Below are 12,788 nucleotides of genomic sequence, written 5' to 3'. Positions count from 1 at the left end.
GCGCTGTCGGGTGCAGAGGGAGCAGACCAATCACAAAGCCTCATTTCTTGACTGGCAGCAAAAATAACCAATCACAGCAGTGCTTCTCTGGCTGGCTCTGTCCAATCACAAACAAGAAGTGTTCTCCTAAAAGGAATACCCTTTCCGTATAAATTGAAATGCTGTGGTGTTTTTCTGAAATGCTGTAGCGTTTTATGAAATGCTGCGGTGTTTCCTGAAATGCTGTTTTGATTTGCACTTCAGTGCCACCGTACTATTGAGACCTGAACAAAATAGTTGTTCTTATACTGTATGTTGCCCTATAGTAATTTAAGATATTTAAATCATTTGTCTTGAAGATACAGTAAAACGCATTTCGTGGCATCAGAAGTGAACCTCCCTCCTCCAGTAGCAGTCCCTCTGCTCAGGTGCGTTCCCCTGGTCACTGATATGATGCACACTGTAAAAAGTGTCTTCCTCTGAGCCCTGTGCTCGGTGTTAATCCGAATAGATGCAGTATTATTTGCAGTGTGCCGCACAGCTCCACCCACAGAGTGTCAAAGGATTACAGCTCTGTTGCAGTGTGAAATTGAAGTGTGTGTTTGTGTGAGTGTGTGTGCGTGTGTGTTTTTGTGTGTGTCTCTGTCCAAGGACAAACTATGGGAGAGTTTTGAAGTCCTGCAGTTTCTCGATGTGCGCCGCCGACCTGCCTCATGCGGCCGCAGGAAGTCTCTCTGAAGACCTGCATGCGTCCTTAAAGTCCAACTGTGAGGGAGACATGATGTCCACCATGGAGATAACTGAGTAACCAAGAGCTCCAACTCTGTCCGGGATAAAAGGCTGTCGTGAAGGTAAAGCAGGCTGCGTGTTGTGCGCACTTTATCGGATTATCTCCATTTAAATTGTAATCTGAGCGGCTGTCACTGTGACCAGTGCTCTGTGCTCACTGGTGTTAAAGTTTTTTATTATTTTTTCAATCTGTTGCATATTTGTCATTTACAGTGAGGACTATTGGGACGGGTCCCAAACCCTTTTGTGATTTCGTCCCTATTACTTTTTAACAGTATAATATTGTAAGCACGTAAAAAAAAACTTGCACCAAGAAATGATAATTAACAAATGACAAATGCTTTTAGAAAGGTTTGTTTACATAGTATGAAAACACAAAATGCAATGTTAATATATAATGAATTAATGTTCAACGTCATCAACTAAACAGAATATCCTACCCTATTTTACTATAAAATGACCAAAATCATGCATGCTGGGATTGGTCACTTTGAAAATGTCTTGACAAAGTTCCTTGTTTTTTTCTCCCAATTTTAGTCAAATTGTTCCCTAACATTGCATTGCCTAACATTGTATATTGAAGACTATTTCTAAATCGTCACCTATGTCCCACTACTTTTTAACACAAAGTGATGCCCTTGATCAAATGTGAAACCCTTTGTGCTCTTATTGGCAATTTCAGCAGCATTAGGGTCATCTTATTATTATTCATTATGATAGATATTACAGGGACCAAACGGATCATCATCAGTCCCCATGTGTTCTCCTGTAGTATTAACAGTTAATTAATACAGTGTAGGTTACCCTGGGGAAATAAGCAATGTCAATGTTTGGAAGTACACAACAGTAAGAAATGGTTACATTAATTCACTTTGGGCTGGATTGTTTTCATCAGTAGTTAAAGAAGTAGTCATTTCCTCTACTTAAGTAAAAGTACCAATATATCAATGTCAAATTACAGTATTCAAAATGTACTGTCAGAATAATTTACTTGAAGTAGCACAAGTACAAGTACTCCTCCTGCTGTAGAAGTCCTCCATTTGAGAAAATATTATGGAATGACATTGATTGTTGACATTGCAGTATCAAGTAAAGGTTTGCTTTTGTAACATTTTATACGATACTCAACGGTTTCATATCTACTGTAGGACTTTCTTTCTAACTTTTTTGTAATATGTCTGAATATTTTACCGTTTTGTAACAGTTATTCTACCGGTTTAAGTCGTTAGAGATGCATAATATTAAAAGTCTGTCCTGTATTTTTTATTTAACAAAGCAAAATCTTATTCTGAAAAGTAACTTAAGCTGTCTGATAACTGAAGTCCAGTAAATGCATTATTACTCTTTGAAATGTAGGGGTGTATAAGTATCATAAAGTGATCATACTTAAGTACCAGTACGTCAATAATTGTACTTAAGTACAGTACCTGAGTAAATGTACTTAGTTGCTTTCCATTACTGGTTTGCATCCGACTCCATGTCCCATCATGCATCTTATGGCATGGTAAACACCGAGGCTTTTGGTTCATTACTGAACATATGATGTAATCCATTTGCTCTGCAAATATCCAGTTGTCAAGTATTTGATAAGCCAATGAACCGAGCTTTAATGTGTGTGTCTTCATGTGCTTTTACATGTGGTTAGTAGAATACATATTTGACTTCCAATAGAGGGGTACCGTGATGACGTACTGTATATTTGTAGGTAAATGCAGACGTGACAACGCAACAAAAAGCAATGGGATTTTTACCTTGGATTTTGATAGGAAAATAGGACCTTTGCCAAACACATGTTTGTGATACTTGCACATTTTGCTAAGCAAGACAATCTATATTAACACCATCTGTTGGTTTCTGAAGCGTAAATAAAATTGTCAGAAGTAAATAGCTCACATTAGCATATAAACAAAGTAGTCCCATGACTGCGCGTCACCACTGTTTATATTGTTGATGACAATTAGTGTTCTCATTTAGTCACTTGTTACCAACTGCTGTTTTTAAAACACAGAAACGTTGTACATTTAGCAGAGGGATATTTACTGATGTTGACATCTCGTTAAGATTGACCATACTTCTTATTCCAGGCATCTAGCTTAAAACCTTGACTTTGAGACGAGGGAACCGGAAGTGGTAAAAAGATAACTAATTCCTGGGTTTTAGGACTCATTCCTGCATCCATATTTAGTAGGGATGCACAATATTGTTTTTTTGAAACCGATACCGATAACTTCCTGCTTCTCAAGACCGATACCGATAACCGATAATAATATAATATATATATATATATATTAAATGTACCTGTAGTTTTTGCACACCTGGTGGTAAAAAAAAGACTAGTAGTGAGCAAATGACATGAGCATTACTACTATGAACAAAACAAAGCCAAGACTTTTGACTCTTCAAAGTGACCATATTTATTTTCTCAAATAAAGTTCTTGCCTTTTTCCAAAGCCTCGTCGATAGGTAAAAGCCCCGGTGCCTTTGCAGCTGGCTTTGGATTCGCCGCTAGTTTAGCAGCGCAGGCGTCTTCGTACGTTTTGAACACACCATCGTAGCGATGGCGATGTTTCAAGTGACTCATCAGGTTGGAAGTATTATAGCTCGTTGCCTTCTTCCCTCCTCGTGGAACTTCTGCATTGCATTTGTTAATACAAATAGCAAGCGAACTATCGAACTCTGAAACTTTGAAATAGTCCCATACTACCGACGACATGTTTGTTTACTGTCCTGGCTTCACGGGCGCACGCCATTTACGTCACAGCCAGGCATGAGTTAGGGAGCGCTGGATTTGTGAAGAACTCCCCTCTTCCTAAATCACTAATACCACAGTACTGGGAAAACGGGAGGAGCCGAGTGAAAAACAAGCGCCCCTCATCCCAATCCACCCACACCACAGTACTTGTTTTGTTTTTTTTACCCAAAAAATATATTGTATATTATCGGGGCTATTAATACTTTTATCGGGTTTATCGGGATGACGTCATAATTCCTAATATCGGACCGATAATTATCGTGCACCACTAATATTTAGGCATCCCGCTCAGTGGTTGGCTCCCTGCGGGCCACCTGCTGCACCCGTTAGAATGAACCATCTTTAATAAGTCTGAGGTTTCCACAGACCTGGCTGTTGACGTGCAGGGCAGGACGACAGACTCTCACTCTAACCAGCAGCAGCTTGTGACGAGTAGATGGACGCAGGTTAGCACAGGGTTCTGGCCCTCATACGCCACATGATTAATCAGCTAGTGGCACTAATGGAAACTCTATTTGTGGCTTAATCCACAGAAAGATTAAGGATACTTTTAATGCATGGATATATACATTTCATGAAGGAGTGAAAGATGGGAGCCTGTAATGAGGCGACAGTGACCGAGATACAAGCCTAATAATAGACTCGTTTGTCAGAGGCTCTGTGGCAATTGGTTGGCTGAGACTCGGTGGATTATTGTATTATCATTCAATGAGAACATACATCTTACTTAATGACAGCTATGACACAGTAAGGTTCCTCAGCCTTGGAGGCGTGCTGACACTCACCAGGGAACTTCTGGAAGCTGGCAGGGAGGAAAGGAGAGTCGTAAAATCCTCTCAGGTTCATGAGAGGGAACTGAGGCCTATACTACGAAGCCGGATTTTTGCTTAGCGGGCTAACTTCAGGGAAAACTCGGGGTGTCCGGTCCTACGACGCTGGTTCTCTTTTTAGCGGGCTACATCTCCACGGTAACTTATGCTGAGCGGCTAACCTGGGGCCTATACTACGAATCAGGATTTTCGTTTAGCAAGCTAACTTCAGGGATTTCCAGTCCTACGAAGCTGGTTCACTTTGTAGCGGGCTAGATAACTTATGCTGAGCGGCTAGCCTGCTCCGGAGCAGGATAGGTTCCAGGATAAGAGATACATTCAGTGAAAGCACCGCCTGCTGACCAATCACGGCCCGTCTACACAGCGGCGTGCGTTGAAAGCTTCACCATTCACTTTGAATGGGGTGACGTCACTTTTCGCCGAACTGCATTGTGGGAAGCGACGCAGAGGTTTGCTGGCGTGGCAAGCGCCAGCCAATCGAATCATAAGCCAGTACAAGCTCTAGCCAATCAAACCGCTGCTTGTGTGTCAGGGGCGGGAGATTCATGTGATTGGTTGTTGGTCGAGTTTCAGACACGCCCGCCGGCAAGCTTCAACGCACACCGCTGTGTAGACGGGCCGTTAGAGCTCAGTGTGCGGAGGAAATACAGTTTAAACTGCCTTTGCAGGAAAGACGGCCGGCAAAAATCACCGACTGTGTGAACGTGAAAATGAATAGAATATCACCTCCATCTTCAGAGCAATCTGACTATTATAACTATTATACTATTATTATACTATTATGTTAAGAAAGCTTAATTAAATATCTGCCACAACATAAGTAACCGGATCAAAGTAACATTACGTAGCCTACAGTCCGCGGCACTGTGAGTGCAGACATCAATGTGTCCCATTATCATTCATATCACATCATAATGTATCATATATCTCCTTATCTGAGTCAGCTGAGCCGTATCTGGCTGTGCAACACTCACAGTGTCACATACTGTATGCAGAAGTATTATTTTAAGCAACACATTAAGTTGACGAAATACTCGAGTCAAATGTAATGAAAGTCAGATCGTGTTTTAGACGGGGCAGTGATATCATGAACCTGTTAATGTACGCATTCAAACACTTTTTATTTTACCAGCTGTATTCACCTTGCAGGTGCAGCTCTGTGGCTTTGATCCTGGATAAAGTGTTTAAGTCATGGATGTTTAAAGTTTAACTTCTTCATTTTTGACTAGTATTAAAGTTCACTTTTCATTCAGGAAGTATGACGCTGCGCTGTCAGTACGCTTGTCCATGTTTGTGATTGGTCGAATGCTCCAGATACCACCCCTTTCATGTGAACGTGCACCTAGCTAGATAGGACACGGCTGGCTTGAGCGATCCACTTGATAACCAGCGTCGTAGTACAGTTTAGCGAGAGCGCGTATGTTTTGGATTAGGCCAACCGGCTAACTCAAACATATCCAGGTTAGGTTGAACCGGCTTCGTAGTACAGGCCTCTGGTCTAAGGCCAGCTCGAAGAGCTTTGTTGTCAATTGAGCTAACCTGGCTGAGGAATTATTGGACATCTATACAATTCAACAAAGTACATTTTCTACGCTTGTCCTGATGCAGAGATTATACCGTTCTAACAGGACTATGTTATGGTCGGTTTAGGCTGAGGAAGTAGATGGTCATCCTCCAATTGGAACGTCAGTTGTTCCAGCTCCTGCAGTCAACATGTTGACGTGTCTGTTGGCAAGGTGTAACTCTAAATTGCTCCTGATGGCATGGCCAATGTTGCTGGACTGAGTGTGAATAGTGGTCTCCCTCAGCAGGTGAACAAGACCCTAATAGTGGTAAAGACTGGGAAAGTGCTACATGCAGTCATTTAAAAAGAAACCATAACAAATACATTAAGAAAATGACAAGCATATTACTAAATTGCTAAAAATACTTAAACATTTATATGATATCATTAATGCATATTTTAATTAGGCCTAGGTAAATGCATGTTGATCGAAACACAAATGAAGTCGAGTGTTTCGTGTCACAGTGGTTTTACTGTTAAAGACTTTCCCTCAAAGACACGGTGCACACATTTGTATTTTCTGTCACGTGTTGATGAAAGTGCTGGATCCAGAGTATTTAGTGTGTTTGAAAACTAGAATAGTTACACATGCTATTTACTGTGTTTGCATCTTAGCATGTAGCTCAAAGCTCTGCTAGGTCTGAGTGCAGCCTCACTGAGCTGCTCCAGGGCTGGAGAACCAGGTCTGGTTTCTCTTTGGATCTGCTTGTAAACTGAACAGCGCGAGCCAGAAACACAATTAGCTCGGTCACACTGTCGTGGTGCGATTTGTCAAGTGCTTAAAGACAAGTGATAAATACAGAGGAGCAGTTGGTTGTTGGTGAGGTCTGTTGACCCGTAAACTCACGTTGATCTCCCTCTATCTGTCCGGACCAGAGGAGCCCACAGGAACATGGTTCTGTTGGTGACAATGCCAGGCCCTCATCACAGTCATATGTGCTGTACCAAAGCAGTGGCCTCATTCAAATCACTGAGGACACCTACCTAGTACCCTCATACTGATGGGGATTTGGTTTCAAACCAATTTTTTTTAATTGGAACTAAAAATGTATTTTATTATGGTACCAGAGAGAAGTCATGAGAATGTTCCCAACTGAAGGACCAAAACCCCAAAGCACGATTCAAGCAAAGGCAGGTGCAAACCACAAAGTCTTTACTTATAAAAAGTAGAGCAAAGATACATAAATCCAATCAGGCAAACACAAGTTTAGGACTAGGTCAAATCTGAGTCCGGGAAAAAACATGCAACGGTGAGCAGATACTGGCAAGACACAGCAAACGTTGGAAAGCTTTGGCAAGTGGCACCAAGACGATCTGCTCAGTGTCTGATCGGTGTGTGGATACGTACCAGCTGATTAGGAATAGAGCAGGTGACGGGTAGGTGAGGAGGATGTACTGACGAGAGCAGGCAAATGGGAGTGAAGAAGAATCACACAAACAAGCAAACTATTCAAAATAAAAAGAATATAAAAACCATGACAAGGATTCATCCTCGAAGGACCATGAATGTCTGTACACAAATGTTTAAATCCACACAATACTCAATGAGTTTTTAAGATTTATATTGTGGTAATTATTTGCAAATCAACATTATCTTTAAGTGTCACTCACCCAGAACAGAAAGGCCCTCAAGGCCACATGCTTTGTTCTCTGTAACCAGCTTTTGAAAGACATCGTGTAGCTACCACACAGTGTACTGTATGTTACATTTGCTACAATCATGCATTTCATACAAGCTTCTAAGAAATGGGTCGAAAATGCTTTTTAAAAACAAGGAAAAAGGAGCAACAAGGATCACTCCAAAAAAAGACATGGCACAAAACCAACTTGGTTATTTGAAGTTTATTAAAACGTTTTAGTATTTACTGTTGACTACGACAAATGCCGTGCTTGTGAGTGTGGATGTTGTGTATGGACTGGGTAAAGCTGGAATAAACTTGCCCTACTTGGGATGAATTAAGTCGTTTGAATACTGAAAGACATTTTTACCTGCCACCAAGGCAACAAGCTTTTCTCTGAGGCAGCGGGGAGTATGGGAGCAACACACTGACTTCATCTCACTCTTTCCCTCTCTCCGATGATCTTCTTGTTAAAGGATCAAGACGTTCCCATAAAGCTGCCTACCTGAAGGTTGACTGTAAAGCATATACCATATTATTATGTCTGTCCCTGATGTGAGTCACTATTGAACAGTGTGTTCACGGCCTCCCAGGTGTTGTGACTCCAAACAAGGCACAGGACTGTCAACATATTCATTTTGTTTAGTGAAAAACACCTGAGCAACATGACGTGACATGGTATGTTGATGGAATATATAATTGTATGTATGAAAAGCTAGTTAATTTTCTGAAAGTATGTTGTGTTTTCTTCAGGGTTCCCAGTCCTGTGTGGGATGTTAAGAGACTGGCTGCAGGAGCATGGTGAAACACCAACCATTACAGGTCTATGAGAAGCAGCTCTTTGTGTCCTTCGTCACTGGGATCTATGGTTGCCGCTGGAAACGCTACCAGCGTTCCCAAGAAGACAGCTCAAGGGTAAGAATTATTTCTGATCAATATGTATGGTTATCATGATAATATGCTAATATGTAGTTAAATATATGACTAGTTGTGTATACACACCTTCCGGCGCAGACTGAAAACTCATCTCTTTCGACTCCACCTCGAGCGATAGAATGACTAACAAAGAACTGCTAACAGAGCACTTCTATACTAATAAAGGACTTATCTATAGCCAGTTGAGTGGCACTTGAAATTTGATTTGATTTGATTTGATATACTTTATTAATCCCCGTGGGGAAATTGTTTCTCTGCATTTGACCCATCCTAGTGTTAGGAGCAGTGGGCTGCCATTTTGAACAGCGCCCGGGGTGTAGGGAACCGTGCCTTGCTCAGGGACACCTCGGTAGCACTTGGTCTTGCCGGGACTTGAACTGGTGACCTTCCAGTTGCCAAGACTTGAACTGGTGACCTTCCAGTTGCCAAGCCAAGTGATTGGCTCTATGAAACCTGATGTACTTTATGATTCTGTTTTCTTCAAGGTTGTGTCTTGCTGGTCGAATGCACTGATTGTAAGTCGCTTTGGATAAAAGCGTCCGCTAAATGCAATGTAATGTAACAAAACATAGCAACACTGTTCTGTTACTGCCACAACCTTATTGTATTACTATTAGTGTATGCAGTTGTCGATGGATTGTCATATTTAATTTACTAATATTTTGTGACCAATGCAATAATTTTTTGACTACTTACTTTTTAGAATGCTGAGCATGAGTTTCTGTGAAAGTCTTTTCATTGAACAAAAGAAGCTTAAGGTCTTAAACCTTAAACATCTCATTGGTAGTAGCTAGCCCCAACCCCCAAAGTCTACCCCGGGCTCCACCAAGTCAGTTCAAGCCTTACTTAAGTCATGAAATAGACAAACATCCAAACTGCTTATTACACTTCAACTGTAGTAATTGTTGTGAAGAACAATGGTTATTATGGTAATCACAGGTGCTTAAGCCATAGTATTTACAGTGCCTGTGCTGAATGCTAGGGCTGTCTTACATCTCAGTCAACGGATCTCTGGAGAGTTGCAGCAGAAATGTTTGTCTCTGTTTCAATCCGTGTTCCTCTGTACTTACCTGTGCAGATTTGAGTGCATATTTGAGTTCCGATGCAATGTAGGACAGTGCACTATGATAACCCCGAAGGTGCACTCATAACAGTCAAACAGATGTGTGGAATGCTGGCCACTTCTTTCTCTTAATGACCGCCATCTTGAAAATACGTGACCACCATAATACGGTTGCGCCAAAAAACACAACATTACACCAATAAAAGTTATACTTTAACTATTTAAAACACAACACATAGGCCTACAACTATACTGGCAAGGCAAGTTTATGTACACAGATGGAAATTAGCTATAATCTGGCATATTGCATCTCTTCTCTGCTGAGATTAATGTTTTTGTATGCATGGTCCTTCTATAAATAAATAAATAAAATACATATAACAACTTTCAACACAAGGCAATGCAAAGTGCTTTACAAAAATAAAAGACATTAAGAGGTGCTTGGCCCCTCCTCTTCATCCTCTACATGCTCCCCCTTGGCAAAATCATTTGTCGCCACAACCTACGCCGATGACATCCAACTTTATATCTCAACAAAAACCATCACCCCCACAACACACTCCACTCTCACCAACTGTCTCTCAGAAATAAAAGCACGGATGCAAACAAACTATCTCCAACTGAACAGTGCCAAATCAGACATCGTCATCATCGGCCCCCCATCCCGTACCAAAGACATCCAGAATTTCAACTTCACCATTGACGGTAACACTCTATCCCCCCCCCCCCACATCCGCAACCTCGGAGTCATCTTCGACAGTCAGCTCAAATTCAATCACCACATCAATCACCACATCAATCACCACATCAATCACCACACCAGGACTGCATTTTTCCACCTCAAAAACATTGCCCGTCTCCGCCCATCACTCTCCTCCTCTGCTGCTGAAACCCTGATTCATGCATTCATCACATCACGACTACTGCAATAGCATCCTCTACGGCAGTGGTTCTCAACCTGTGGTACGCGTACCACTGATGGTACGCCAGCTACAGGTAGTGGTACGCGGAGGAATCTGAAATATAGAAAATGTTTTTTAAAACATTTTACATTTTATTTAAAAATAATAAATATATAGCCTATATATAAAAAATATATTTTGTAAAAATATATTTTTTATTTTTACATTTTATTTAAAAATATGAAAACATTGAGACAACATCTCATTTACAATGCTGACCTGGCCAAGAAGGCAGCAACGGTTCTTACACATAACACAGACATAACAAATACAGAAAACACATCTAAGTAAACAAAAAGACGAAAAGCAGTCACTACATGGTGCACATTTGGGACAGTAAGAAAGGTGCACTACTTATTACTGCAAGAGCAGCTGGTGGTAAGGACCTCAGACAACTTCAATTTAAAACAGGCTATAGGGACAAGCGCCATCAGTTTGAGGCTTGATTGAATAACATTAATTAAAAAATAAATCATACTATCAAAATGCTACACATTTTTTCAAATGTATTTCTGGCGTTGCTAATGACGACCGCGAACGATTATCGAACGTTGCAAGCAAGCTAAAGAAAGAAGAAAGCTGAATGATGTTAAAAACGTGGCTCAAAACGGGAGGTATTCAGAAGAGAGGTACAGAGGAGAATATTACCAGCGAAAGTGAACAAGTGAATGAGGAGGAGGACAGTCATCAACCGAGCACAAGCGCAGGCTCCGCCAGCAACGCAAAAGTGATATGCACAGCCGCTGTGATGGAGGAGAGAAGTGACTCAGGAAGAAGGCATTTGCACAAAGAATGGAGAGAAGGCTGTGACCGAGGTCAAAAGCTGAAAAAGCACACACTTGTCCTTAATTGTTATTTTTTTTCTTTTCTTTTTTGCCACCACAGAAATGGCAATAGCACACATCAGCAGACTGAAGATGAGCTATTAGCCCTTAGGCCCATCTGCTCCTGGAGGCTTTCATTATTATTGTGGAACTGAATTCCCAAGAGGACATTTTCTGTTACGTTGTGGGTTGTTGCATATTGGTCATATGGTGGTACTTGGAGAGCCAACTATTTCCTCAGGTGGTACTTGGTGTAAAAAGGTTGAGAACCCCTGCTTTACGGCATACCATCCCACCTCCTCAATAAACTCCAACATAACCAGAACTCTGCTGCCCTCACCCACACCCGCTCCCGAGACCACATCGCTCCCGAGACCACATCGCTCCCGTCCTCCAGAACCTCCACTGGCTCCCCGTCCGTCAAAGAATCGACTTCAAAGTCCTCCTGATTACTCACAAAGCCCTCAACAACCAGCCCCCCCTACCTCACAGACCTGCTGCACCACCACACCCCTTCCCCCTACCTCACAGACCTGCTGCACCTCCACACCCCTTCCCCCTACCTCACAGACCTGCTGCACCACCACACCCCTTCCCCCTACCTCACAGACCTGCTGCACCACCACACCCCTTCCCCCTACCTCACAGACCTGCTGCACCACCACACCCCTTCCCCCTACCTCACAGACCTGCTGCACCACCACACCCCTTCCCCCTACCTCACAGACCTGCTGCACCACCACGCCCCTTCCCCCTACCTCACAGACCTGCTGCACCTCCACACCCCTTCCCCCTACCTCACAGACCTGCAGCACCACCACACCCCTTCCCCCTACCTCACAGACCTGCTGCACCACCACACCCCTTCCCCCTACCTCACAGACCTGCTGCACCACCACACCCCTTCCCCCTACCTCACAGACCTGCTGCACCTCCACACCCCTTCCCCCTACCTCACAGACCTGCAGCACCACCACACCCCTTCCCCCTACCTCACAGACCTGCTGCACCACCACACCCCTTCCCCCTACCTCACAGACCTGCTGCACCACCACACCCCTTCCCCCTACCTCACAGACCTGCTGCACCTCCACACCCCTTCCCCCTACCTCACAGACCTGCTGCACCTCCACACCCCTTCCCCCTACCTCACAGACCTGCAGCACCACCACACCCCTTCCCCCCTACCTCACAGACCTGCTGCACCACCACACCCCTTCCCCCTACCTCACAGACCTGCTGCACCACCACACCCCTTCCCCCTACCTCACAGACCTGCTGCACCACCACACCCCTTCCCCCTACCTCACAGACCTGCTGCACCACCACGCCCCTTCCCCCTACCTCACAGACCTGCTGCACCTCCACACCCCTTCCCCCTACCTCACAGACCTGCAGCACCACCACGCCCCTTCCCCCTACCTCACAGACCTGCAGCACCACCACACCCCTTCCCCTACCTCACAGACC

General features: G+C 43.3%; 1 protein-coding gene across 5 annotated transcripts in view; it reads left to right on the top strand.

Moving 5' to 3' along the window:
* The first annotated feature begins 553 nt into the window (after positions 1-553).
* Positions 554-12,788, top strand: part of gdpd5a (glycerophosphodiester phosphodiesterase domain containing 5a) — a 33,811-nt gene continuing 21,576 nt past the window's right edge. For all 5 annotated transcript variants that reach the window (XM_034099338.2, XM_034099335.2, XM_034099339.2 and 2 more), the window contains exons 1-2: positions 554-830; positions 8,287-8,448. In XM_034099338.2, coding sequence (XP_033955229.1) covers positions 8,332-8,448 — 117 coding nt within the window. In that variant the 5' untranslated portion in view covers positions 554-830; positions 8,287-8,331. The remainder of the gene's footprint in view (positions 831-8,286; positions 8,449-12,788) is intronic.

The sequence above is a fragment of the Pseudochaenichthys georgianus genome, chromosome 14 (assembly GCF_902827115.2).
Source record: "Pseudochaenichthys georgianus chromosome 14, fPseGeo1.2, whole genome shotgun sequence".
Lineage (NCBI taxonomy): Eukaryota > Metazoa > Chordata > Actinopteri > Perciformes > Channichthyidae > Pseudochaenichthys > Pseudochaenichthys georgianus.
The sequence above is the reverse complement of the archived record's forward strand: the minus strand, read 5'-3'. Positions and strand labels throughout refer to the sequence as shown.